Source organism: Fonsecaea nubica (assembly GCF_001646965.1).
Source record: "Fonsecaea nubica strain CBS 269.64 chromosome Unknown Scaff133, whole genome shotgun sequence".
Taxonomy (NCBI): Eukaryota; Fungi; Ascomycota; class Eurotiomycetes; order Chaetothyriales; family Herpotrichiellaceae; genus Fonsecaea; species Fonsecaea nubica.
The window spans coordinates 18,067-43,764 of NW_019173806.1; the positions used below are offsets into that span (position 1 = coordinate 18,067).

The 25,698-nt window shown below is 52.1% G+C and overlaps 9 protein-coding genes across 9 annotated transcripts; 3 read left to right on the forward strand and 6 right to left on the reverse strand.

Annotated features, from left to right (window-relative positions):
- Positions 1 to 948: 948 nt before the first annotated feature.
- AYO20_11089 (hypothetical protein) lies at positions 949 to 1,993 on the reverse strand (the record flags this gene model as incomplete). The annotated part of the gene is made up of 2 exons (XM_022649342.1): positions 949 to 1,319; positions 1,384 to 1,993. The coding sequence occupies 2 exons, from the start codon at positions 1,991 to 1,993 to the stop codon at positions 949 to 951; spliced, it is 981 nt and encodes a 326-aa protein (XP_022494677.1).
- A 1,857-nt stretch (positions 1,994 to 3,850) lies between these two features.
- Positions 3,851 to 6,798, reverse strand: AYO20_11090 (hypothetical protein; the record flags this gene model as incomplete). The annotated part of the gene is made up of 2 exons (XM_022649343.1): positions 3,851 to 5,278; positions 5,326 to 6,798. 2 exons carry the CDS (start codon positions 6,796 to 6,798, stop codon positions 3,851 to 3,853), a joined length of 2,901 nt encoding a protein of 966 aa, XP_022494678.1.
- Positions 6,799 to 9,285: 2,487 nt separating this feature from the next.
- On the reverse strand, positions 9,286 to 11,126 carry AYO20_11091 (hypothetical protein; the record flags this gene model as incomplete). The annotated part of the gene is made up of 2 exons (XM_022649344.1): positions 9,286 to 9,599; positions 9,656 to 11,126. The coding sequence occupies 2 exons, from the start codon at positions 11,124 to 11,126 to the stop codon at positions 9,286 to 9,288; spliced, it is 1,785 nt and encodes a 594-aa protein (XP_022494679.1).
- Positions 11,127 to 12,086: 960 nt separating this feature from the next.
- On the reverse strand, positions 12,087 to 13,080 carry AYO20_11092 (hypothetical protein; the record flags this gene model as incomplete). The annotated part of the gene is made up of 4 exons (XM_022649345.1): positions 12,087 to 12,307; positions 12,358 to 12,588; positions 12,641 to 12,976; positions 13,047 to 13,080. The coding sequence occupies 4 exons, from the start codon at positions 13,078 to 13,080 to the stop codon at positions 12,087 to 12,089; spliced, it is 822 nt and encodes a 273-aa protein (XP_022494680.1).
- Positions 13,081 to 13,616: 536 nt separating this feature from the next.
- AYO20_11093 (hypothetical protein) lies at positions 13,617 to 15,060 on the forward strand (the record flags this gene model as incomplete). Its single annotated transcript, XM_022649346.1, has 5 exons — positions 13,617 to 13,683; positions 13,748 to 14,052; positions 14,115 to 14,403; positions 14,462 to 14,721; positions 14,998 to 15,060. 5 exons carry the CDS (start codon positions 13,617 to 13,619, stop codon positions 15,058 to 15,060), a joined length of 984 nt encoding a protein of 327 aa, XP_022494681.1.
- Positions 15,061 to 15,601: 541 nt separating this feature from the next.
- On the reverse strand, positions 15,602 to 17,511 carry AYO20_11094 (hypothetical protein; the record flags this gene model as incomplete). Its single annotated transcript, XM_022649347.1, has 4 exons — positions 15,602 to 15,682; positions 15,815 to 16,266; positions 16,405 to 16,771; positions 16,828 to 17,511. The coding sequence occupies 4 exons, from the start codon at positions 17,509 to 17,511 to the stop codon at positions 15,602 to 15,604; spliced, it is 1,584 nt and encodes a 527-aa protein (XP_022494682.1).
- Positions 17,512 to 17,921: 410 nt separating this feature from the next.
- On the reverse strand, positions 17,922 to 19,497 carry AYO20_11095 (hypothetical protein; the record flags this gene model as incomplete). The annotated part of the gene is made up of 2 exons (XM_022649348.1): positions 17,922 to 18,969; positions 19,052 to 19,497. 2 exons carry the CDS (start codon positions 19,495 to 19,497, stop codon positions 17,922 to 17,924), a joined length of 1,494 nt encoding a protein of 497 aa, XP_022494683.1.
- Positions 19,498 to 20,396: 899 nt separating this feature from the next.
- On the forward strand, positions 20,397 to 21,041 carry AYO20_11096 (hypothetical protein; the record flags this gene model as incomplete). The annotated part of the gene is made up of 1 exon (XM_022649349.1): positions 20,397 to 21,041. The coding sequence occupies one exon, from the start codon at positions 20,397 to 20,399 to the stop codon at positions 21,039 to 21,041; it is 645 nt and encodes a 214-aa protein (XP_022494684.1).
- A 2,146-nt stretch (positions 21,042 to 23,187) lies between these two features.
- Positions 23,188 to 25,437, forward strand: AYO20_11097 (hypothetical protein; the record flags this gene model as incomplete). Its single annotated transcript, XM_022649350.1, has 3 exons — positions 23,188 to 23,295; positions 23,352 to 23,522; positions 23,578 to 25,437. 3 exons carry the CDS (start codon positions 23,188 to 23,190, stop codon positions 25,435 to 25,437), a joined length of 2,139 nt encoding a protein of 712 aa, XP_022494685.1.
- Between the last annotated feature and the right edge of the window lie 261 nt (positions 25,438 to 25,698).

Sequence of the window (25,698 nt, forward strand, 5' to 3'; positions counted from 1 at the left end):
AGGGGGGATATCTTGGAGAGTCTGCTATGCCTGGGAAAAGTCACTTGTGGGTGGGTGGGTGGGTGGGTGTCACAGGGCTTCCCAATCGTCAGCACTAGCCATACGTGCATTGCAGTGCAGATTGCAGCGCAGCGTCTTTGAATCTGTCCAACCTTCGCATCCCCAATTCGACACAGGGATTGATAGATTCGGATGCAGGATAAGTAATCAGTTTTTTGGTGTCACCCATTGCACACAAGTCAGTGACAATCTCAGAGTTCGTATTGTCTGGAAAGGAACACAGGAATTGGATTCAAGGTTTGATTTTGGTTTTGGTTTTGGTTTCTGCTCAGCGAGCAACAAAGGTCTATAGACACTATGATTCATGGGTGGTACCCCGTAGATTGTGGAATGGATGCTGTGCCGCTCGAACCGTCAAGAGTCAAGACACAGGGTCACGCAGAATCGCCAGAGTTTGGCGCGGATTATACCAGGAACAAAAAACTCTTCTCGTATACATGCACGACCACCTCTTAGTTACGCCCAAAGGATTTTGACGATTTTCATGTGTGGCCATTCCTCCTTCCATGAACCAAACTTGGGAAACCTTAGCGATCGTAGCGAGTGACTGCCCATCCCGATTTTGGCTTCTTCTACTCCTCCTCATGCTTCAAGTCGCTGGGGGGATTTTTCCAACCCCTTGGACTGCCACAGGGGAGTACTTTTGCCGTCTGGGCGACTGGCCAGTTTCCGGAGGACGCGGGCCGATTTTGTCTTTCGCTTGCCATCATCAACACTAAAATGATCGACGATTGACGCAATGGATGCCCGAAAGGGCGTCTGGACTTTTTTTCGGGTCCGTGTTGATTTTTTCCCGTCTTTGACTGTTTTCCGAGGCGCGCGGAACAGGAGCCATGACTATTACTCGTGCTCAGTCTCTCGTCGTTCGTCGCAGACGAGGAGAACGCTTCAAAGCAAGGCGAGTGTGCTCAAGGCCAGGACCAGAGCCATCAGAGATCGTGGCAAGCCAGTCATCGGGGCCGCGTTGCCCACCTGCTGCGACAGCGTCGAGTCCTCGACCACCTTGACGCACGTCAGATGAGCTTCTGGCAGCGCGATAGTCTGGGAGCCGGAAGACGTAGACGGCTTGTAAAAGACGGTGAGCACCGGCGTGATGCTGTAGAAGAAGGGCGCGATGTCGCTCGAGACGTCTTCCGAGGTGACGGTCTGGGTCTCGATCAGGGCGATGTTGTACTTTGAGCCACTCGAGACGCTGGACGATGGGTGGCACGTTGTCTGGGCGATTGGGGCGCCGACGGGGGATTGAGGACCGGTAATCTCTACAGAGCCTGGGTCAGCATGCATCACCAAGACGGGGGGGGTTTTCACGTGTTGAATCCTCACCTTTCGGGACGATGGTTCCCCATGTAACTGTTGCTATCGTTTGACACGACTGCGGAGGGTTTGCTTCCATCGTAGTCTGCAAAGCAGTGCACACTGCGCCGTTGTCGAGATTGTTTGTCGACCCGAGTGTCTGGACCTGCTTCTTGGCCTGGGCCAGCAGGTCATTGATACAAACATCTTGCAGTGTCTGGGAGCATGTGACGGTGCCGTACTCCGTGACACCATTGAGTGGGAGGCTCCTCGCGATGCCTTCAAAAAACAACGCACAACCCGCGAATCCGGCCGGGCTCGCGAGGTTCATGGACGGAGGAGAGCCGAGATAAAAGTTCTTTGTGAAGGTGATGCCGCTCGCGTTGGACGACGAGGCTCCGACGGTCCAGGTGAGCGGCGCATTGTTCGGGGACAGGCTGCTGTTGAACGAGGCGGTGCCGATGAACGAACTTGTCGTGTTGCCGAGCGTGCATTCATTGTCGGCCCCACCGTTGCAGTCGAGCACGTCGCAGCCAACGAGCTGGGAGGAGGTGTGCTGGACGAGGAGTGACAAGCATATTGCCAGCGCCCAGATGTTGCGGTACGGCAAAGACCCTCTTCGGCCACAGGCAGGAGACATTCTTCACAAACAACGACAGCGAACCACGGACACAGAGGTTGAACAGAAGGCCATAACCTCTTACAAGACGGCGCGGACAGAAAAAAGGTCAAAGGCAAGAAAGAAAAGAGCGGTATCCATCGCATATTATGAACCATGTCCATCAGGCCCTAATCATCGCCTGCGTGAACCTACCTTTGCATTGACTTTTGACCGGTATGCATGTCATATGCAACGCAGCAGAACCTGAAACGCCTTCTGCTCATGCGAGCGGTTCGGCGAAGATGGAGAATCCCAGTCGCCACACTAGGGTGCCGAAGCAAAAGTGCCATAATTAGCAATGCAGATTTGGTTTTTGTGGGCCGGATCGGCGCTTACCTTTGGTCAGTTATTTTCTGACAGCTATGGATTGAAAGGCGGTTATCTATTGGATGACCATACTATCCAGTGGATTGAAGATGTGGGATGTTGATTGGCCATATCCACTGTCTCGGGCGCTTAGATGTTGCTATATTCGTCAGACTCGGTCTCGACTGGACAATGTCAACAACTCTGCTCCACCTACGCTTGTCCTCGTTTGGTCTCTCCACATGGCCTGGCCTTCGGGACTGGACCTTCTCGGTACGAGGTAGCAGACCACAATTGTTCGGGGTATGGTGGTCAGGGTGGTCAATACGGGTCACCAATGAAAAATACTGTAGCTATTCCTGCAAGCATCTGCCTTTTTTTTAATAGAGTTTTGCCAGCCCAAAAGTACAGTTTCATCTGGAGAAGCGCCTTATCAGCCAGAGACGCCCGACCGCAAAGTGAGCATGTGCTTTGATTTAGCCATTTCCTTACACAGCAATTGTACACGTTCAAGTGCAATGCATTTTATGCGCCATTCAGCATTCGACGGAGCGTTCCGTAACTCTACTTCTTTTGGTCCGAGAGAGGATCATCAAGCTGACGGACAAGGAAGGCTTTGCTGACATAACGCTCCGTGTCGATCAGAAGCAAGGCTGTATCCCTGAACCATCTCCACACATTTTCCATCACCACGACCGTCCTTCAACCTCGTTTACATCTCGAGGGTATCTGACACAATGCTCGTCGCTTATGGTGGGTTTAGGGTGGTCGAGACTGACTGGGTAGGTTGACGCAGTTTGTTAATGGCACTCTTTGGCCTGGTTTAGACACTCGGTGAAATTGCCGAAGTCTGGGACAATCAAAAGCCCAGAGTCACGGTGGTGTAAAGGAGAGAAGGTAATATGGTGAAGTTATCCAGTTTACCTGCCGGTCTCTGACCCCGGCACCGTGAGTAAGGATCTTAGAATACAAACTCGAACAGCCTGTGGCAAACAGTGTACAGCGTGAACGCCCGGCAACATTCACACACACAAAGCACCATCCCTTGTCTTAGCAGAAAGAGTCAACTCGGTCTTGTAGTGCACCCAATGCATGAATCGAACAGAGTTACAATGTTAATGCTAAAAGTAGACAGGTAATATGTTATGACAGCTTCTCCCTCTAATCCCTTCTTCATACAAGCATTCCGTCTCACACTCGATGTCATCAAGCAATGCTTTCTTTTGTATATCTGAAAACTGGCGCCCGTCGAAACAAATTAGGACGTCTCGACTGTGCTGGTTTGATGAGGGAAAACAATGCGCTTCTGAAGCCGGAACACCCTGCTTGCTGGCTTGAAACAGATCTTCTCCAGCGCCGCATACGGCATGACCTTAGTAAGGTCCAGAATGAGGCGTCGTCGGGTTAAAAAAGATGATGCCTGACCAGTCGTCCTCTGGGAAGAGGTTATCTTCACCAGACGTCATTTCAATGCGTTTCGCATGTACTCAATAAACGCGTGCTTCACTTATTTCTGAAAGTATAGTGCCACTATTGTGTCATTGTAACATCCTGGTCCGGGTCAACAGTAGGCTCGGCGTCCTCTACCTCAAAACGAATTCCGGGTGTTTGTTCTGTCCGTGTAAAGGACGACCGAGTCACTCGTTCTATTAGATCAGGAGGTAGCAATGGTAGTTCAATCTGCCGGTCGGATTCACTTCGTGGCAGGTCCGGTCTCAGCTGATCGGCAGCGTCGGCTTCTGCGAGTGCCCGCAGCATTGCTTCACGCTGTGCTTCTTCCTCCAAGAGAGACCTTTCCCGGCTTCGCCGCTCCCGACTGCTGCGTCTTGGACCTTCTGCTTGACTGAGAGGAGTTGACGAGTAGCTCCGGGGAGGCGCCAGCAGGTTACTCAATCTCGACCGGCTGTTCACCCTGGATAGATGAGGGCTGTTGGAACGTGACGGATGTCGACTACCTGGCCGACTACCTGGAATAGTTGACATGATTGCTTCGTGGTTAGCATCAAAGGCGCTGAAGCCTGGCTCAGGTCGCAAGAAAGACTGCCGCACATCGGCAGGGTTTCTGAATGATGCCCCTGGGATATGCCTCCGAGGCGGTTCTGATGCAAACAAATGTGGGTTTGGGTTTGACCAGCCGGACAATCTCGGCGGATAGTCCTGGCCGAAATATCCTGCTCTCGGATCTTGAGAATAGTGACCCAGTTCGAGCGGCCGAGAAGCGCCTTCTCCAGTTCCTGGCACCGGAACAGAAGGAGGTACGTAGAAACTTGACGTTGACTCCAAGGTATGTCGCCGTGATGGCGTGCGAGATGTGCTCCTTGCACGCTCACCATATTCCGCCGCCACGTCAAATGCGTTGGAATACCCAGGGCTCCGCGATCGACGCTCGTATGGCTCTGGCTGATAGAGGCTGTTAGAATTGGCAAGATTTTGGTGTGCCGAGGCTTGGGTGGTGCGTAAGTCAGGCGGCAGGGTTGCAGCAGGCGTCCATGGGCCCATCGGTTGCACCTGATCAAAGGGCAGAAGTGGCATCTCAACGTGAAAGCTGGAATACTCGTGTAGACTTCGAGTTCGGGGTCGTGGTTGATGTGTATTGGGTAAGGACAAGCCGTGACGATGAGCATACAACACAGGATCCATCAAGTGTTCGTTTCCGTCAATCGTACCGTCATCCGACATTGTGTCAGCGCCCGGGCTGTCCGCTTCATCAAGCAAACTCTCGTCAATCGCGTCCCGGCCTTCTCGCTGCGCTTCGTCCATAGCAAGACGCAGGAGATGTTCACGAAGCCGTTGGACACCGTCTCCCGAAAAGACGCAAAATACATCTCTTTGGGGGTGTGTGAACTCGGCCGGAGCATCGCGGCAGAAGCAGGTCAAGTCGTCGCGGAGAAATGCTTGAACGCCCGTCAACGACAGGTGGGTCAGCCGAGGACAGTGATGAAGAAGTGCCGTAATACCCTATTCATTGGTCAGAAAGAGCAATACTCCAACTAAGATACCCATACCTTGAGCGTCAAATTTACACAGTAGCTGAGATGGACTCTTTCAAGCGATACGAACTGTGAAGGCGGTCCGATCTTCCCACCCGGGCTGAACACGAGGGGACCTTTAGCAAGTGATATAATGCTTGCATCCGTCAAGTTCTGACATTTCACCAGACCAATTCTGCGAAGCTTCGGGAGTTGTGCCAAATGACGAACACTGGCGTCCGTGAGCCGGGAGCAACATGCCAGGTCAATATATCGAATTCGGTTGCAAGCCTTCACTAGTTGAATGACTGCATTGTCCGTCAGGTTGATGCAATGTCCTAGATGAATGTAATGCAGATTCTTGGTCAGTTTACAAATCGAGGCCACGGCGCGATCCGTAATGTGTCTACACTTGGCCAATACCAAGTTTCTCAGACGAGGCGCGGCCGGAATGATCCTTGCAATAGCATCATCTCGGACTTGTTCGCAAGCCGTCAGATCCAAAATCCGCAAAGCATCGAAGGAAAGGCGTGGAGGGAGATTTGTAAAGGCCGAATCATTGATGTCGATACAATGAGCCAGGCGTAGCTCTCTGAGGTGGGACAAATTGGAGAGTAGTGCAGTGACAGATTCCGAGGTGATGGAATGGCAGCCAGCGAGGTCGATCTCTAGAATTGATCGACAATTCCTCGCAACCGCCGTAATGGATAGGTCTGTGGCTCGCACCACGCCATTCAGTTTTAGTCTCTTGAGTTGCCTGCAATTCTCGGCAATCTCCACTAAAGACTCATCGGTGATGTTGGAGCAATTGGTGATGTTGAGACCCTGCAATTTTGCGCAATTCTGTGCCACGACGTGGAGAGTACGGTCCGTCAGGGCGTCCAAATCTGTAACATCAAGTGCTTGAAGCTTCCTGCAGCCGTCCACTAGGCCAGCGACACCAAAGTCGGTCAGATTCGAGCAGTTGGTCAGCGTCAGGCGCTCGATACCCTTGCAATTCATGAATGGCTGAACTGTCCCGTCGTTGATCTTGTCTGCAATCGCAGACAGGTTCAATCTCTTGACCATCTCATGGTATGGAAAATAGCTCTTGTCACCCTTTCCTAAAGCCGCCACAACGTTGAGCAGGTTTGCCCACTTGTTGCACAAAGGGCGATGCCACAAAATGCCTACTGTGTACATGGCCCAGTGATATGACACCATCATACAGTTTCGCAGGTCGGATGTCGTGGTCAATTTCGCCAGGATGGCAATGAGGATTTCGGGAGGTAACTTGGATATGGGGGAGAGACGATGAACTTGTTCAAGGTCGACATCGCTGTCGCAGTCGCGAATAGCCGTAATGGCACCAAGGGAGGACTGCGAGTCGTTGGCATGTGCCATGAAGTAATCGGTGTCTTCATCGTCGCCAGGACATGGAGAACTGTCTGAGCTGTCGGATTCCACGGTGGCCGTACTCAAATTACGTGTATGGATCGGGGCAAGACGAGATCGCGGTTCGTCCGCCATGTTTGCGAGATCAGGCTGCGGTGGCGGAGACGGGAAGTTGGGATTCGAGTGTACACAGTCTTGAAATGTCCCACAGATTCGAGCCTCTGCATAGACAAACTCCTCAAAAGTGTCTTCAGAGGTGGCTTCGGAAGTATAGAGTCATCGCTCGGTGGTGATGCCGTTGGTTTGCTTGTTTTCGAGGGGGTAGTGGGAAAGGCGCATCCAGTTGCGGCGGTGAAAGGTCACGATGTAAACAGACTAGGCATATGCATTACGGCTCAAACAGAAGGTGATAATATAATATGCAGTCTTGTTCAGCGGCCGTAGAGGAATTAGATGACCTTGGAAAGGTTGAAAGGAGGTGGTGCGGGAGTAGGGTCGTGGAGGGCGTCGAGGGTTGTCGAAGAAGGGTGGTCGAAGGTGTAGGGCCGGATAGGATGATGGAGGAGTCAGGGAGTCAGAGAAAGGAGGTGTTTGGCGGTCATAGTGGCAGAGTGAGTGAGTGGCTAGTGCCACTGGGTCAAAGAACAGTGGTTGAATGGCCGACACCCGCCAATAAGTCTGGCTAGTGAGGCTTCAAGTTCAGGCACCTCGCCCCTCACAGCTTTTGCCCGGGCTGAGCATTGCCACTGACAAATCAAGTTTGTTCCCTAGAAGCGGGTGAGGAGGCACCCGGAGAAGCCCTTACATGACTAAGGTATTCTTGTCTGTACAGATACCCGGACCGCCCACAGACATTTACGAAGTCCTTAAACCCTCTTGCCCTTGGCCAACGGGAGATCAACCGCGGGCAGCAACGACTCTCTCCCTTATTTTGCAGCCCTCGTATGTACACGACTTACGTTTTCGTGCTATGTAAAACAGCTCGGCTGCCTAAGTTTGGCTGGTGATGCAGCATCCTCCTCCCAGTTTTGCGCCTATCCAAGATCCAGTAGTTGATATTTACCTAGGTCTGCACTTAGGAAGAGCATGTATGGCCCATTGCGTCAGTAGTTGTGGCTAAGGCCGCTGGAGGGGCACAGAGGCTCAAACCAGAGGGAAGCCTACCTGGCTGGGCACTGTTACCCCAATGACAGGGCCCCCAAAGCCTTGAGCATCACATTGTCGATTGGCATTTCTGACAGACTCCTTTACCACCAGCTGTCCAATACGTTGCCAGAAATTCCAGATGATTGCCTTTCCTTGGTGGCAGCTTACGAGTACAATGCCTTTAACATCACCCTGACTGGACACGGTATCAACCTACCGCATGACTATCACTGCAGTACTGACCATGAGTGGACACACCCAGATCTGATTTCCGAACCAAGAATGCCTCCTCGAGACCCAGTTTATGCCTTGACACATACCCGACCACCGACCCAACTCGAGGGATGTCAGGCGATCTGCACTCTCGATAGCAACAGTTCGAGTACCAGTACTCTGAACACCAGGGGCTCACCCGTGACCACGTTGTGCCCCTGATCATCTTCCGACCCGAGTTTGACAAGACGTCTGCCCTCAAACCCACTGAACTGTCTGCAGCTTTTTCCTCTCGTGCAAACTCGCAGACTAGAGTTGTGCAAATTCATCATACCATAAGTCTGTTATTCACACCAACTGCGGTCCAACCTGTGGTCCACCTGCCAACACCAAGCATGACGTGCTCTGCATACGGCGGGAAAGGCTATGGGGGCGGCGACCCAAAGCTCCGTGACACCGATGAATATGCATGCCTAGCCTCTGTTGGCTGCAGCCATGGTTTTTACCATTCTCAGTCCTTCAAGAAAGACAGACGCTCGATTCTGTGATCCAGAAGGGTCTACATTGTTTAAGGAAAGAGCGGGAAGAAATAGGCCGACAGCGTCAATTGCATCTCAGGCTGGTTGTTCGGTCCGAAGAGGTATCCTTCGTAGGCTGTAGGCACGAGAACGTCGGTGAATTGTACTGTTATCTAGAGGATCGGCCGTACTTGTCAATAAAATAAGAAGGGCTTATTGGTCTTGAACACCAACTAACGACTTGTAGTAGTGCTCCACACTCTGCACGGATGTCCACTGCCATCCACATGCTGCGAGTACTCGTTTTCGAGTAAAGGATTACACACACTCTGAATCTTGCCGATCCCGATGGTCCGGCTTGAGCCGATCCTTTTCTGGAGAAAGACATCAGGGCGACTTCCCCTGTTGATCGGCAACGCCGTCAAACTAGGAGGGGCACGAGGGGTCAAAACACGAACTCTTGCAATTGAGACAAGCCATAGCCCATACCTATGCGGGCGGGATAGATCCCTAGGGATCTCTTGTTCACAATCCATACCTGAAAACAGGGACTCTTGGGAAAGAACGGCTCGAGATTAGACCACCATTATTGCAATTTAACTCTGCATTCAAGCTCAAAACCCCGGCAGGCAGGTATCTTACTGACACGATAGTACGTATACTCCTTGGCCGCGGCTCCGACATTAGCATAATTCAATACATCTTTGAGCATTAGCCACGGGGGTTTCGTATCCAGAATGCGCCTTTAGTCCTTTTCTCTCTTTGCGCCTTTAGCCCATTCTCGGAGTATATTTTTCCTGATCTTGCCTGTGCTGGTTTTGGGCAACTCGGGCACAATTTCGACCTCTCGCGGCACCATGAACCGGCTGATTCCTGGATGGTCACGCGCCCATTTGATCACATCTTCGCCCGTCACCTTGGTGTTGGGTTTGACGGTAATAAAGGCCTTGGGTCGTTCGCCCCAGTGGCTGTCGCTGACGGCAGCGACGCCGCATTCCAGGATATCCGGATGCGTGACAAGCAGTGACTCCAAAGCGACGGAAGATATGTTCTCACCACCTGATCAGATGTTCAGCAATCTGTGCAGCAGAATATTTTAACCATGAAAGACTTACCCGAAATAATGATGTCCTTTGCACGGTCCAGAATCTGGACGGCTCCATCTTCATGCCACACTGCCAAATCGCCGGAGTGCAACACACCGCCGAGGAAGAGCTTTCTTGTCGCTTCTTCGTCCTTGTAGTACCCTCGAGCGCAAATGTTGCCATTGAACACAATCTCTCCTATCTCTTTGCCATCCTTTTCGACATCAATGATCGTGCCCTCGGGCACATCCGTTTTGATCACCCTAACGGGCAGTGAGGTGATAAAGCCGTGTCCTTGACGAGCCATTTTCGCATATTTGTCCTTGACATTTGGGAACTGGTTCCATTCTGGCAGAATGTATCCTTTTGTGATTGGACCATATGTCTCGGTCATCCCATAAACATGTACCGGGTGCAAATTCAGCTTTGTCATCTGCTCAAATAGATGTGCCGTGGGAGGACTGGCAGCCACCGTGACTCGCACGGGGTTGGGCAGCCGTTGGGCATTAGAATCAGCGCACAGAAGAGTGTTGACGGTCGGGGCTGCACAGTAATGGGTGATGCCTTCGTCCTTCAACAGCCGCCAGATCTCTGGGTAGTCGATTTTGCGGAGACAGTAATGTGTTCCTCGAGCAGCAGTTACGGCCCAGGGGAAAGTCCAACCCATGGCGTGGAACATTGGCAAGGTCCAGAGATACTTGCACCGCTCACCATCATGATATGCAAGTCCGGAATCAATGATATTGCCTAGAGCTCCCAAATAGCAACCACGATGGGTGTACTCGACACCTTTGGGACGGGCGGTCGTGCCACTTGTATATGCCAAAGCATTGACGGCAAGTTCGTCGGAGGCTTGTACCTCTAGACCATCCCAGCCACGAGAGCCCAGGGACGCGTCGTATCGAAGGCCATCAAGCACAGCTTCATCAAAGGGTCCACATAGCTGGCCCTCGATAGCATCGGTGTCTGTGTCGATGATCAAGGGCACGTCAGGGTGTCTTTGCCTGTAATCATCGAGCAAGGGAAGAAACTCGGCGTCGACTATAATAGCATCGGCATCGGCATGGTCGAAAATATAGGCGATATCATCCTTTTTCAACCTATAATTTATCGCGATGTTGATTGCGCCTGCCGCTCCAATGCCAAAGATGGCTTCGAGAAAGGCCGGCGTATTCGTGCACAATATCCCGACTCTCCTGTATCCTTTCTTCTTAATGTAATATGCGAAGCCTCGCGCTCGGTCAGCGAACTCGATATACGATCTTCTCAGTATCTTGTTGTTGGCTGTGCGGTGATAGATGGCAGGGGCATTAGGCTCGATGGATGCGGCGCGGGGTAGGAAGAAGGCCGGCGAAAGAGTATGGACGTTATACCATGACGGCGTGCCAACGGTGTGATTGTCGATGCTGAGATTGTCGATTGACTTGCTCGCTGGCGGCTGAGAGTTGGAAGGGAAGATCTGCGCTGCCAAACTGGACAGACGCGATTTGGCGGAGGACATGTTGGGCACTCGAGGGTGCTGGAGAGTTGTTCCTTTCGTCTGCACAGTACCTATCCAGCTACGACATTATGAGAATGAGCGACCGTACCAGAGTGTATGGCAGCAGAGTTGACGCAATCGAACGGGTAGGAGGGCGATCTATAAGGTTCGTTCCCAGTATTTGCCTCGCAAAACCTTGGAGCTCATGCCACCCACATGGAGCAGTACGTGCTGTAAAAGTCCGAGGCACTCAAACAGCTGAGACTAACAAGTCTGGGGTAGCCAAGGGGGAGTGTGGGTACCCCAAGGCCGTGAAGGCCGTGCCTAGAGCCCCCAAAAGACCCCTAATACTTGTGCTCTGTAGGTCGGTCGGGCGGAACCACGATGGCCCTGCGTCTCTGGTTGGTTCCTTGGGGTTTGGGGCTGGGGCAACGGAGAGCCTTCCGGACACATCATTCAATTGTCCCGGTTGAGTCTCGGAAAATCCTCCTTTCTCTGTAATTTCTTGGGGCCCGAATAAAACCCGTAGTATGGCACATTCGTAGTCGATGTGGATTTCAGGTATTATAACATGCCGAATTAGGAGGGAGGGAGGGATAGCTCAGTCAAATATACTCGAACTTGTACCGAGTAGATGGAAATAAGATGGAAATAATAGGCGAGGGTTTAATAGTGGAAGTGAGATCTGCCGCCTTCCCGCCTTTTCCTCGATTGGGACGCGGGCTTGGCAGTGCCAAGCAAACAGCATTCGTTCATCCAGTCTTCCAGTCAACATACATCCCCTACTTGTAGGTACGAACAATAACAACTCAATGACCAGCTCTTCGCTTACCCGGTACTAGTAACTCCGGAGCTATGCCGTGTTGGTGTACGGATGATATCTACTCGGTACATATCTGCCATTGTCAAGCCAGCGCGTACCGCGTCTTCTCCATGACACGCGAGACGGCCCTTTCATTCCTTGTCTCAATGGCGGCGTCATCAAGCATATCCCAGGCTCCAGAACGTCTCAATATTCGTACCGGTATCCTCGTCAATGTACGGGGTCTGGTCCCTAAGCGACACGTTTTCCCCGTGGATCTCGGCAATTTGGCCTGTCAAGGATGGATTCGATACGAGCTGTTGAACACCTCGGGTTAGGGTGGACATGGGTGTGATGATCATCTTCTTGAATAATGCTTTGTCCGGTGCAATGTTTGTTTCTGAACGACAGGTCAGTTTCGACTTCACAACACCCCCCTGAATAACCTACCAAGAACAGCTGGTGCCAAAGCATTGATCTGGATGTCCTCCCTCTCGAGTTGACGTGCGAGTGACCTTACCAACCCTACGACGCCGAATTTCGAGGCAGCGTAGAGGGGAGCTACGCCAAACGCATATAACCCAGCGTTCGACGCCGTGCAAATAATGGAGCCTTTGGAAGGGACCGTGGCGCCGTTCACCACCGCATTCTTCCGGATGTAGTGAATGGCCAGTTTGACAGCTGTACGAGGGTCAGCAGCCGCACCGTTCGTCGGGGGCAAGTCTGAACCCACTGTATATTGTTCCAATCAAATTGACTTCCACAGTGTGCAACGCGGGCTTTGAAGGCGTTTCCTCGTCGACGATCAATTTTGGTTCTCTCGATATCCCAGCATTGGCCATGACGACATCGATCCGGCCTTGTTCTCGATAGATGTGCTCAAACACTGCTGCTAGCTCATCCCACTTCGAGATGTCGGCTTTCATGAACGAGAAACTGGCATTGGGATACTCTGATGACAATCCCTTGACAATCTGTTCGCCCTCTGGGTTTACGTCAAGGACAGAAACATGGGCACCTTGTTCTGCGAATGATCGGGTGATACCCAGACCTATGCCTGAGGCCCCTCCTGTAGGGTTTTATGGGTGTCAGGGAATGTGTGTACTATGATGGAGATGTCAGGTTGCAGGTCGACTAACCTGTCACCACAACGCTCTTCTTTGCAGCAGTCATCCTGAAGATTAGAACCTGTTCGAGCAACTTTTGCAGTGAAAACGCGACGTCAGGGTGGTATCGCCGTGCTATATAGCAGACTCATTCGAATTTTGAAAGATACTTGACCTGTCCAGTCACAGGTCAACACACTGGAGGACCATCATCCCTCTCCGTTTCTACACCATCCACGGAATTGCCCCACGAAATGTCAGCGATTCTCCCATGTGGGGCCCTTCAGCCTCGACGCCCCTTTACCCCGATTTTGACTGACTCTCCCAATCACAAAGGAAGTCGATCCAATTGCCGAGAGCTAGACCAGTCTGACCGGGGGATCCCCTCATCGGATATGGACCCAATATGTGTCGAAGGCAGTTGACGCAGAAAAGGATCAGATTTATGGTATGTCCCAGCAGGTCAGGTAGTCGCCTCATGTCCAAAGAGTCCGATATCCGCCCTCGACTCCCGTGCTTAATCTCTGATTCAAAGCAGACAGACGGTCGATCACTCTGCTAGGCACGAAAAATTCATCGGGTTCTCTGCTCCATTGGACCACTATGGCAGAAGTGAACATCGAGGAATCGACTCTGAACTCTGTGAATGGCAAAGTGGTGGTCCTTGCAGGTCGGTGAGCATGGTCGTCGTACTGTCGGTCTCTATAACTCACCGCCATACTTTCGTCTTTTAGGTGGTGCCCAAGGGATTGGCGCGGCAACAGTGACACAACTATACCAAGCGGGCGCTCATGTGTTCTTTGGCGATTGGGACGACACCAAGGGTTCGAGAGTAGCAGATGAACTTCGGGCCTCACCCTCGGAAGGAAGCGTGACGTACCTCAAGGTCAACGTGCGGGATTATCAGTCGCTTCTCTCCTTGTTCGACACCGCCTACAACAATCACGGACAGATTGATATCGCGATATGCTGCGCAGCGGTGACAGAGCGACCGGGATATTGGGAACCAGAGAAGCTGGACCTCCAGAGCGTGAGGGAGGTACGTCTCATCATTGGATGGCTGCCCAGCGGCTTCTCACATTCGCTCACCATGAGGTACAGACACCTACAGGCATCGCCGAGGTGGTCGACATCAACCTCAACGGCACGTTATATTTTGCCCGCCTCGCCGTGGCGTACCTCAAGGAAAAACATACCTTTGACAAAGAGTCAACAACAGCCAAGTCCATCACGTCGTCGAAATGCATCACGCTCGTCTCGTCGGTGGCAGGATTCAAAGAGTCGCCCGGTCTATTCGCCTATTCGGCAGCGAAACATGGCGTGCTGGGTCTGATGAGAGCTCTGCGGCCATTCACGGCACCGTTGTATGGATTGAGGATCAACGCTATTTGTATGTCCAAATCTGTCTCATCCCCGTCCTCCCCGCTCTAACTCTCTCAATACCCCAGGCCCATGGGCAACCGACACCCAACTCCTCGCCGGGGTGCGCGCCGAATGGGCCAAGAACTCGATGCCGATGAACCAGCCCCTCGACGTGGCAAAGTACATCATCCAGGTCAGCGCGGAACCCAACACGCACGGCAAAGCCCTGTTTGTGACGGGCGGCAAGGCCGTCGACATCGAGGAAGGCATCAAAAAGACCGAGCCCGTGTGGTTGGGGGAGAAGAACTCGCGCGAGTTGGCCCAGGGGCAGGCCATTCTGGGCTTGGTACGTTTTTTTTTCATTCCCTCGTCTCTCGTCTTTTCTTCCTTGTTTCCCTTACCGACCCTCTTACTTCTTGGTCCATTTATTATACCCTTTATATTCGCTCAGCACAGTGTCCCTTCTCCCAAATACCTCTTTTGAGATGTGGATATATGTGGAGATTATCCTCGGTGCGAGCGTTTCGCAACCCAGCCCAGGCACTCTGCACTCATTAATTAGTAGTACAATCACAAACGATAAAAAAAGCTTACATCGACTGACTGACTGACTCACGTACAGGGCATGGATTGGGGCCACAAGAAGCCAAAAGGCCACGAGGGTGTGAACGGGACTTCGACATGAATGGTTTATCTCCTTTCGCAGTGGAGCAATAAGAACACGATGTGGGAAGGACGTTGCGTTGCATTGCGGTAGGGTAAAGTTAGAAAGTTAGAAGTTGGAATTGAGCCAAGCCACAGAAGGGAAGCACAGTGTTCAAGTAATCCGGTAATGGAATTAATGGATCCGGAATCATTCCCTTGACTGTATTCTCTCGACTTGACCAATCTCCCTCCTCTCGAGCGAATGTAAAGTGAATACTACTTGTTCCCCCCAAGGCGTGCCGCCAGCCAGTGCTCTCAGCTAGAGCTACAGTAGTTCAAGCCGGAATAATTTAACAGTGAAGGTCCTGCTTGACCGGTCGGGCCAGTGAGCGAGCGAAAAATTCATGGTGAGAATAAAAAGAGGCAAAAAGGTCGTCCCATATATCCTTCTCTTCTCATCTCTTCCCAGTGAGCCAAGCCAGCCAGCCAGTCACTCAGCAAAGCCGAGCAAGCGAGCTTGCTCGCTCGACAAATTCCATCCAGATAGGGAATTTCATCTGCGTAGTCTTACTGTCGGCGGCCTAGCGATCTTGGAATGGCGGAATGTCCATGGTGATGACCATCCTGGAGTACTTGGTTCCAACGGTAGGTTCGTTGCCGTACTGGAAGCAAGAGAGAAGGTTAGAAGAAGAAAAGGACTGAATGGCTCGAGATCCCGAAGCGACATCTCCAGAATGGAGAAACAGGTGGTGAAGGGGCGGGAGAAGCAAATAGAAGAACACCAGCAGACTTACCGCACCGTGAACCAATGCCATCTCCCGATGGCCCGGCTTGTTCAACCACTTGACCTGCCTGACACTAAAGTCGCGGGCCCAATCCTTGAGGATGTACGTGGACTCGAGCCCTTCGGACATGCAGGAGTCGGTCGTCTTCCATGGCTCAAGCCCTTCCGATAGAACGTCGAGGGCGACATTCTGATTCTTGTGGAGCGGCTGCCAATTGGTGAACACCCTTCCACCGCGCCCTTCTGTGTCTTCGCGCCGGTAAAACTGCTTCAGATCGTCGAATCTGTCCGTGTCCTTTTTCCCGTACATGTCTAGGAGGTTCATGTAGTACCAAGGGCGCTCGCTCTTGTAGATTGCGAGCGAGTGGCGGAGACGGACGGGGAGTTTGGTCGCTGCGAGGCATGTGTAGACGACTTTGTCGACTCCCTTGAGAGTTGCGGGGAGGGCGGCGATCGTGTCTCCTGATGTATGTGCGTAGGCGTGTGCACAATGGTAACCGAGTAAGAGACCTAATGAAAAGAGAAACGACAGAGAAAGAAACAGCGGTTCAGCCCAGGTTCATCTCTCATGCCTTGTGAGCCGCAAGGTTTCTTACTTACCGTTCTTGCAGAAGCTTGGCTGCTCGAGTAGCGTCTTCAAAGTGTGGTAGAGCCCGACCTGTTCAGGATCGATCAAAGCCGTGTTCGCCGAGCAGGTGACATACAGGTTGTATGTCAGCGTCACACGTTCACCTGCGGTGACCTCGAGAACTTCGTGCTCGCAGTCGGAATAGAAGGCTGCCCATTGAATCGCATTGTTGCCTTTTTCGCCAGACCAGTCGAAGACCTCCTCCCGACCCTGGTGGCGGAGCACCAGCTGCCCGCCTTCGTGGACGCTCGGAAGACAGACAACTAGCGACCCGATCTGGTGCTTCGAGCGTGGGGTGTCGACGTGCGCTTTGAACTTGCCCGACGGCGCGGCATACACCTAAGTCCCCAAAGTTAGTGAAATGCAGGTGTGCCACAAGGACGAGCCGCTTTTACATTCAGCTTGTATAGCTCCGCCCTGACACCATGATTCTCGTTGGTTTGTCTCCAGTTATTTGGAGCAAGAGCCTGTGCGGCTGTGGCAACAATGCCCAGGGAGTAGGGGTTGAAGTTTGTGCAAAAGTCGGATTCGTCCAGCTTCCCAGCTTTACGATATGTCTCGTCCATGACATCCTTCCCTGCACGCCCAAAGCTCGCTGGCTGGCAGTCCTTGAGCAGCTGCTCGAAGGAGGGTCTCTGGCTCTCGGTACATGGCAAGGTCACTTTATGTGAGCCACCAACAGCTTCAGTGGAGTCCCATCTGATGGTGATCGGGTCGCAACGCATTTTGTGCACTTCAACACTTTCCCCCGGCGGTGGCGGTGTTAGGTGCTCTAGATCACTCTCGCTGGAATCGTCGTAGTCGACGAGGCCATCATGAGAGGGGGGGGTCTCCATGCTGGACTCGCTTAAAGGTTGCTCGCTAGGCTCGTTGTCCCCATCCGATTCGGTATCGTCAGACTCGCAGATAAGGTGTTTATCAAATGAGGTGAGTGGGATCGAGCCGCCAACAGCGAAGACAGATTTCTCACCCTCATACTGGACTTGCTGGGCGAGTTCTTCAAACACTTTTTGTTCCGCCTGCTGAGCCAGGGAAGGCACTTTAGAGCTCTGAGCTGCTGCTGCAATTGGAGTTGCCATGATGAGGAGGAATATTGTGGTGGCTGTTTCGCGAGAGAGTTTATCGATGGCACACTGTTGGCTCTATATATGCGCAAGGAGACTGAGTGGCTTTTGCATAGAAAAAACAATCCGACACTTGGGCTGCACCTTTCCCTCAGGCATCACTAGGCACTTGTGTAGTCACGGCTACCGGTGACATGTGTGCGGTTGAGCGTGGTGAAGGCAGCGTCAGGCAGCACATGCATGTAACCCGAAGTTTCGGTCCTGATTGGACCAGGGGTAACGGCATTCATCGGACTCCTCCCTCATCTTGCTGCGGAGCCTTGAGTGAAGAATCGGATTTGGAAGGGTTTGGAAAAGGTAGCGAGCACTGGGGGCCGCAAGCCGATGTTTTGTGACACAGTAGACGCTGGCACCACCAGGATATTTCATGACCGTGGTCCTTTCTCCTCATCAGTCGAGCTGCTTGACTCTTGGACCGCAATAGGCAAAGGTCCGCTCGTCGCTTCGGCCAAGTTCTGCTTTCTCACATCCCACCCTCCATGCCAGCCTATCCAACCCTGCTCGTACGGTCCTCTCAAAGCAGCAATCACAAACGTCAGTCCCACCAGAGCCACACTAAGACTCCCACTCGCAATCCACCCGCCACGCTCGTATAATTTTGCACCTGCCGAGGTACCTGTCAATTGACCCGTGAATGTACACAGCATATAGGCCGTGTTCACTCGATTCCGCCCGGTTGGCTCAATCGCATGGATCGCAGCGCGATTTGCTACCTGGGTAATTTGGAGGCCCATGTCAAGCGTGAAGGCCTCAATTATTGGTCCTGCCACCGCGAGCTTGCCCGTATACGTGCCAACGGCCACCCCAATCAGATTGGCGGCACAGCCCATCATGCAAGAGAAGAGGGGGGCGAAAGGCTGAATGAGGTATTTGGCGTATAGCGGGCCCATGATAATACCAGCCACACCGATCAGTGCGAACAATCCAATGACGACTGGCGAGTAATTGTACGGTGAATCGGCTAGGAGAAACGTGAGTGTAGTCCAGTAATTTGTGAAGGAGGCCGAGATACAGAAGCTGATTAATCCAGCTTGGACGAGGACGGCGTACTTCTTGTACAAAAAGATAATTCCGCCGATCATTTTGAAGTAGTTCAGTCCCTGGGGGTTGGAAGAAGGATAATCGGGCATAAAGAACCAAAGTGTAACGAGGATGAGGTATTGCAACGCAAGCGCGATCCAGTAGATGTTTCGCCACGACGTGAATTGTGTGACGACACCCGAGAGAATGCGGGCAAGCACGATGCCAAGGAGGTTACCAGAAGTGGTGATACTCAATGCTAAAGCGCGTTGATGAGGGGGTGCCAACTCCGAGACCAGCGGGAGCATAACCTGTGGAATGACCGTGGTGACGGCACACAGGTAGGAGATTGCACAGAAGGCAGTGAATGAGTGAGTGACGCACAGCCCGATCCTATAGCAGTACGTTAGCATTGTGGATTCCCCTTTCGCATTAGGCCGCACGGTGTTCAGTCTCCAGAACAGGCGCGACTTACCACAGGGTGGCTGTGAATGCAATGAGCCCCAAGGTCAACGGTCTTCTCTTTAGCAAATCGCCCAATGGACATACGAAGAGCAGTCCGGTGGCATAGCCAGCCTGCATCAGAGTTGGGATGCGTGACACCTTGACATAGGGCACGTTGAAGTCTTCAGCCAGGATGTTCAGGATTGGGTGGTTGTAGTATAAATTGCCCACAGTAAAGGCACCCGCAAACGCGAACAGAACATTATGCCAGATTGAGAATGTGGGCGGCTTCTCTGGATTCCATCGACACCACGGCGGTGTCCATGTCAGGACATCGATTAATCTCTGCCGTTCCGATCTTGGGTTTGCGACCTCGGGTTTTGGGTCGTCATACGTCGCCTCGACAGCTTCGACGCTTTTCTCACCAGGGGCATTCGGCCATGCCTGTGGTTCGTCGCTTGAGTCTCTTTCCACCATGCCCGATCAACAATGATTTTCTCGGGGAAACTGTAGGGACGACCAGAGAAAATCCAAATTCGGGGATCGAGAACAGTTATAAAAATACGGTGGACGGTCAGGAACTATTCTCGGCCCGGCCTTGGGCACGGGAAACGAAGTGCGAGTGTGCTAGTTTTCGGAGATCGTCGGTCCATGCCATTAACTCCAGACAAGATTTCCCCAACATCCTAAAGATTGTCGATATATGCGGCAAAGTTCAGAATCGAATGGGACAAACACATCAACCGTGGGCTCCCCTTATTGCAATACACCGTGCGGATTCTTGTGGGCACACCAACGCACGTTTTTCTTATTAATTGTGCTTTCCAGCGGGATAGAGGGGTGACGGTCCCACAATGTGTGAGTTGAACTGCGGGCGGCATGCCGTGTTTGCCGATAACGGGAATGGAGATATGGGAGATCCGCAGCCCGAAGGAGACGCCTTCGCCGATGCAGGATTGCTGACAGCATGTCTTTCCCGTTCAAGAGAGGGATCGTTCATAAACTCATGAAGGCATGAGAGCTTTCTCGAGGGAAAGAAAAGGTGCAACAAGCGATGTATGAAAAGGAGAGAAGATGGAACGACAAAGTCGAAGATGACGTTTGACTTGGGTGTTCCACGTGACTCTCTCTTCGCCCCCATGATTGCGCCAATTGTGACTCCGCAGCTCAACAAGCGATCAGCATCCATCAACCATGTGCCAGGCATCCATGAAGGCACCTTTCAAGCATCGTCCGACTTGGCTCAGATGTATTGCAGCATGGAGCGCACTGTGACTCATCCAGTGTTTTAAATCGCGGGCAACCTCGATAAACAAACCCTTCATGAGTGAATTCAATCCCGCAGAGAGCTAACTTTCTCACAGAAAACATCAACCATGGAAGATCACAAGCTTCTGGTGAAGGATGGTTATGACAAGATCGCCCAGACCTACCTCGACTGGAGTCATGGGAAACCAGCAGCCCTTGTCACCCGTGTCACCTACGTGGAGAAGCTGCTCTCTCAACTGCAAAGTCCAACTGAAGCAAATGTCCTCGAGCTCGGCTGCGGCGCAGGAGTTCCATGTACGCGATTGTTGGCACAGTCATGTGGTCGAGTCTTTGCCAACGACATCTCCCAAGCGCAAATCCACCTCGCCAAGGCGAACGTGCCAGAGGAGAACGTTCATTTTATCCAAGGAGACATGACACATCTCGAGTTTGACCGTTCAACAATCCAGGCTGTGGTGGCCTTCTATTCCATCATTCACCTTCCACGTGAAGAGCAACGCAGCCTCATCCAACAAATCTGGGAGTGGCTGTCCCCCGCAGGCTATCTGCTGTGCAACTTGGGAGTCGCAGATAATCCTGGGTCAACAGCAGATTGGTTAGGATCGCGAATGTATTGGAGCAGCTTTGATGTCGAGACCGGCATTAAGATGCTGAAAGACACCGGCTTTACTGTCACCCAGAGTCAAGTGCTACGTGACGACGAGGATGGCAGGCTGGTTCCCTTTTTATGGGTTTTGGCTCAAAAGATTTGATTCTGACGGCTTGCGCTGGGCCCCGTCTCATAGCAAAATGCACTGTCAGGACCCCAGCCACAGTTGTTGTCTCGGCTTTCATGCTATGCTCCAATGTCCACCACTGATCTCGACAGTGACAATTCCGCTGATGCCACCGATACGTTCCATGACCCTCCCATCCATTTGACGGCAATCTGCGGTCTCTCAGTCGTTGTGGAAACACATGCACCAATAGATATGAAAGGTGCCATCACGTTTAAGGAGAGGATTTGGCGCATCTCACACCTAAGGCCCGCCCGTCTTCTTACAATGGCTGCTTTTTACAACGGCGAGCAGCCACCTAGCAAATGGAAGTGATAATAAGGTGCGAGAAAATCTCTAAGACGATTGTATATATGTCAAATCGGCCACAGCCTTGGCGACAACGAGAAAAGTGGCAAATTTCTGAGAAGACTTTGACCCTCTATTAGTTGGAACTAACAGTATAAAGAGTATGGAGAACTAACTAAAGGAGGCAGAGAACGCTTATACCCGGGGGAGTGTGCGTCTCATGCCAAGACATGTGTCACTGTCCTAGGTTCATTCCTAGGTGAGTGACTCTACTCGACACTATCCAGGTGAGCGAATCCAACCCGTTGTGAAATAGCCCACATCACCAAAGCCCTGGATGATTCGATCTACCAATGATCAAATCAAGGAGGGGAGCCTTTCCTAGGTGAGAGAACCTCGACTCGGCCGCACAGGAGAAGTGTGCCGCTGGTCTGCAAAATTTGATGACACAGTCCTCATTTCGATCCTCTTATGGCTGAGATCCTTCTACAAACAGGGGTGTGACGGCTCAGTCTGCCACACCCTGGCGGCTGGAAACGATACAACATCCTTGGTTGTTACTCGAGCACTATTTCTCCTTGCACACACTCCACGAGGCGAAGATACAAAATACCGTTCCTCACCTTTCGATGTCGACCCTCGAAGTTGTAGGGGCGAAAGGTCCGCATGCGCAGAGTTTGCGACGCCGTCAGCTCGCTTGCTTGGCCGATTTGAGTGGGTTCTTCGTCAACCCAGACAAGAACATGGGAGAAGACACTAAATTGACTACCGGCATCGTCTCCAAGCCACAGGGTTCTTTATTTCTCCGAGCACGAAAGGATTACGGCTCGTAAAGATCTAGCCACGGTGATATACTTCATACAGAGGCTCACAGCCGAGTCATCTACTATCGATACCTTCAAGGGTCCGGCTTGTCCACATGGAAAAGAGACGAGGGAGGAGCCACGTTTATCGAGATCGTCTTACAGGAATAGGCACTGTTCTCGAGCCCAAACCCTACTCGTATCAGGAGTTTTCATGTCCGGGAAATGAGAAGTTCGGAATCGGCTAATGCACCAAATCTGGTTCGAAGGAAGTCAGGAAATGGTTTCAGTGATGCCACTCTATCTGGCTCACGACCACCTATCGAGCCTGACTGACTAACTATATTTACATACTATTGTGCCCAGTATCCGTCACTGGAAGATCATTCATCCACAGGTCTACATATATGCATGTCCTGGGGTACGTGGGATGGCCCGGCAGCTTCCTCATTCGACATAGCCTTATGCATTGCGTATCAACGGTTGATAACTGATGACAGCCTCGCAGATCACCGCAGACTCGTTTCGTCAACTGCTTCTCCACCACAGCCAAAAACTTTCGACTCCCAAAGGATCTTCATGCCATGATGCACGTTACCTTCGGATTTCCACGATCATGCCGGCGGGCGCTTCTATCTAACAGCGTCAATCAAATGGTGTCATCGTCCTACGGAGCGGTTGATCAGCGCTGCAGCAAGGCGTTCCTCGAATGAGATAAGGCGCAAGATTTATCGCATCCTGCACAGGGTTCTGGAGTAACAGGCATCATCAAATGTGTTATCAGAATCGGTGTTTGCTTTCAGAACCACCTCTCTTCGCAGGAGAGATCCACATTGCAGTCAGGATGCTTGACTGTGCCTCCACGCTGTTGATATCAGCGACACGTGGTATCGGGCTTATGGCCGAAGATCATACATATAACAAGGAAAGTACATGAACTGCTTTAACTCTGGGTGTGCGCTGTTGCTTTGTCTCTTTCCTCAGTCGTTGTACCGTTTGATTGCTTGAGCCCTAAAATAACCGTTGCTACCATGTCAGAGTCCCAGTCAGCGGTTCTGTCCCAAGGCGTTGGATATGGGGTTGTCGTGGGCATCGGGTTCTTCTTCACGGTCGTCATGGCTGGCATCTCCATGCTCCAGGTACTTGGAACTCTGTCCCTGGACGATCTTGTCGCAATGCTGACCTCTTGTTACAGAACCGATACACGAACTTCTCCACCAGAACGAGTGAAGAGTTCAACACCGCCAGCAGAAATGTGAAACCTGGTCTCATTGCTGCTGGTATCGTCTCAGCGTGGACCTGGGCTGCCACCCTTCTCCAGAGCAGCACAGTCGCTTATACCTATGGCGTAGCTGGACCATTCTGGGTAGGTCACTGCATTCATTCTCCCCGTGACAAGGGACATGCTAACAGTGGTAAAGTATGCTGCGGGAGCCACTGTCCAGATCCTGATGTTCTCCATCCTGGCCTGTAAGACCAAGATGAACGCCCCTCGATGCCACACATACTTGGAAATCATTCAAGTTCGCTACGGCACTGTCGCCCACATTGTGTTCATATTTTTCGCCCTTGTCACAAACATCCTGGTCGGCTCACAGCTCCTGCTGGGTGGCTCCGCTGTCGTCTCCAGTCTCACAGGCATGAACGTCTACGCAGCCATCTTCCTGATTCCACTCGGCGTTGTTGCTTATGTCCTGATGGGCGGCTTGCGCGCGACGTTCTTATGCGACTACAGTCACACGCTTATCTTGATGGTGATTATCCTTTACTTTATGTTCCAGGTCTACTGCACAGACGACCTCATCGGCTCGCCATCTCGTATGTTCGAACTGCTAAAGAAAGCGGCAACGCTTCGGCCTGTGACCGGCAACCAAGACGGCAGTTATATGACTTTGAAATCCAACAACGCTTTGATCTTCGGCGTCATTCAACTTTGTTCCGGAAGTGGCACTGTCTTCTTGGACCAGGCGTACTGGCAGAGGGCCATCGCATCTCGCCCTACGACCGCCGTTCGGGCATACATTCTTGGTGGACTGGCATGGTTCGCCATCCCTTTTGGCTTCGCCACGACCCTGGGATTAGCATCAGTCGCCCTGACCGACAACCCCGCATACCCGACATACCCAAATGCACCTTCGTCGAGCCAGATCTCCGCTGGCCTTGCATCCGCTTTTGCAGCGAGCACACTGCTCGGCAAAGGCGGGGCAGTGGCCTTGTTGATCACGCTCTTCATGGCCGTGACATCCTGTGCATCTGCAGAATTGATCGCCGTCTCATCGATCCTTACCTTTGATATCTACAAAACCTACATCAAGCCCAATGCTACCCCCAGCAATCTGATCTTCATGGCCCATGTCAATGTCGCCGTTTTCGGTCTGACCATGTCCATCTTTGCCATCATCTGGAATGTTATCGGAATTGATCTGGGCTGGTTGTTCCTGGTCATGGGCCTGCTGATCGGCGGTGCTGTGTTCCCTGTCGCATTTGCTATTACTTGGAAAGGACAGAGTCGAGCGGGTGCCATCGCGGGAGCTTTGAGTGGACTTGCCGCTGGTCTTACTGCCTGGCTTGTTGAAGCCAAGGTCTACTATGGAGAACTGACCCTGACGACCACGGGATCAAACTACGCTACGCTGGCCGGCAATTTGGCCGCGATCATGACTGGCTTGATCGTCTCGGTCGTGGTGTCTTTGCTCAAGCCGGACAACTATGACTGGAGCACGACTCGGGCCATCAACGCAGCGGGCTCCCATGCCACCCTAGACGGGACCACTCCCCCAGCGACAGATTCTTCCCGGTCAAGCACCACGCAGCGGACCGGCGGCGCAAAGAGCAAGGACATCAAATCCGTCAACGAATCAGCATCCCCGGCACCAATATCACCCGTGCTTGTACCTACATCTGCACCGGACGAAAAGCACTTGACGACAACCGTCAATCACGACACCGACCCTATCCGCGCCGATGAAGAACGCCAAATGTCACTTGACGCAGCCATCGAGGAACACCCGTCTCGTCTACGCTCAGCTTTCAAACTCGCCTGCATCGCCTCTTTCGTCCTACCCTTCATCATGGACTTCTTGATCCCTATTCCTATGTTCCTGAGCCATTACGTCTTCTCAGTGGGATTTTTCACTGCCTGGGTCGTTATCAGTTTCATTTGGGTGTTCAGCTCCGCCTTGATCAGCGTTGTCTTGCCCGTCTGGGAGACAAGGGGGTTCTTTGCCATACTGTTTACGCAGGTCCTTGGAGATATGAGAGGGAGAAAGAGGTCTTCGTGAGGAGGGATCGTATGATTTCCGTTCCGACGTCCAGGGTTCCGGATGATGGAAGTTGATGAATAGATTCACTGTCACTACATGTTTCCCCCATAGAGTAGGTTCTTTATAGACATAGAGACATAGAGAAGACTTAGATGTTTGAAGGAGATATCGTTTACCTTGCAGCTTTCATCGTGAATGCGACATCGCTACAAACCCGGAGATACGCAGTGAATTGTCTGGTCTGACCAGATTGTGCGGAATAGTAAAAACTGCATTTCC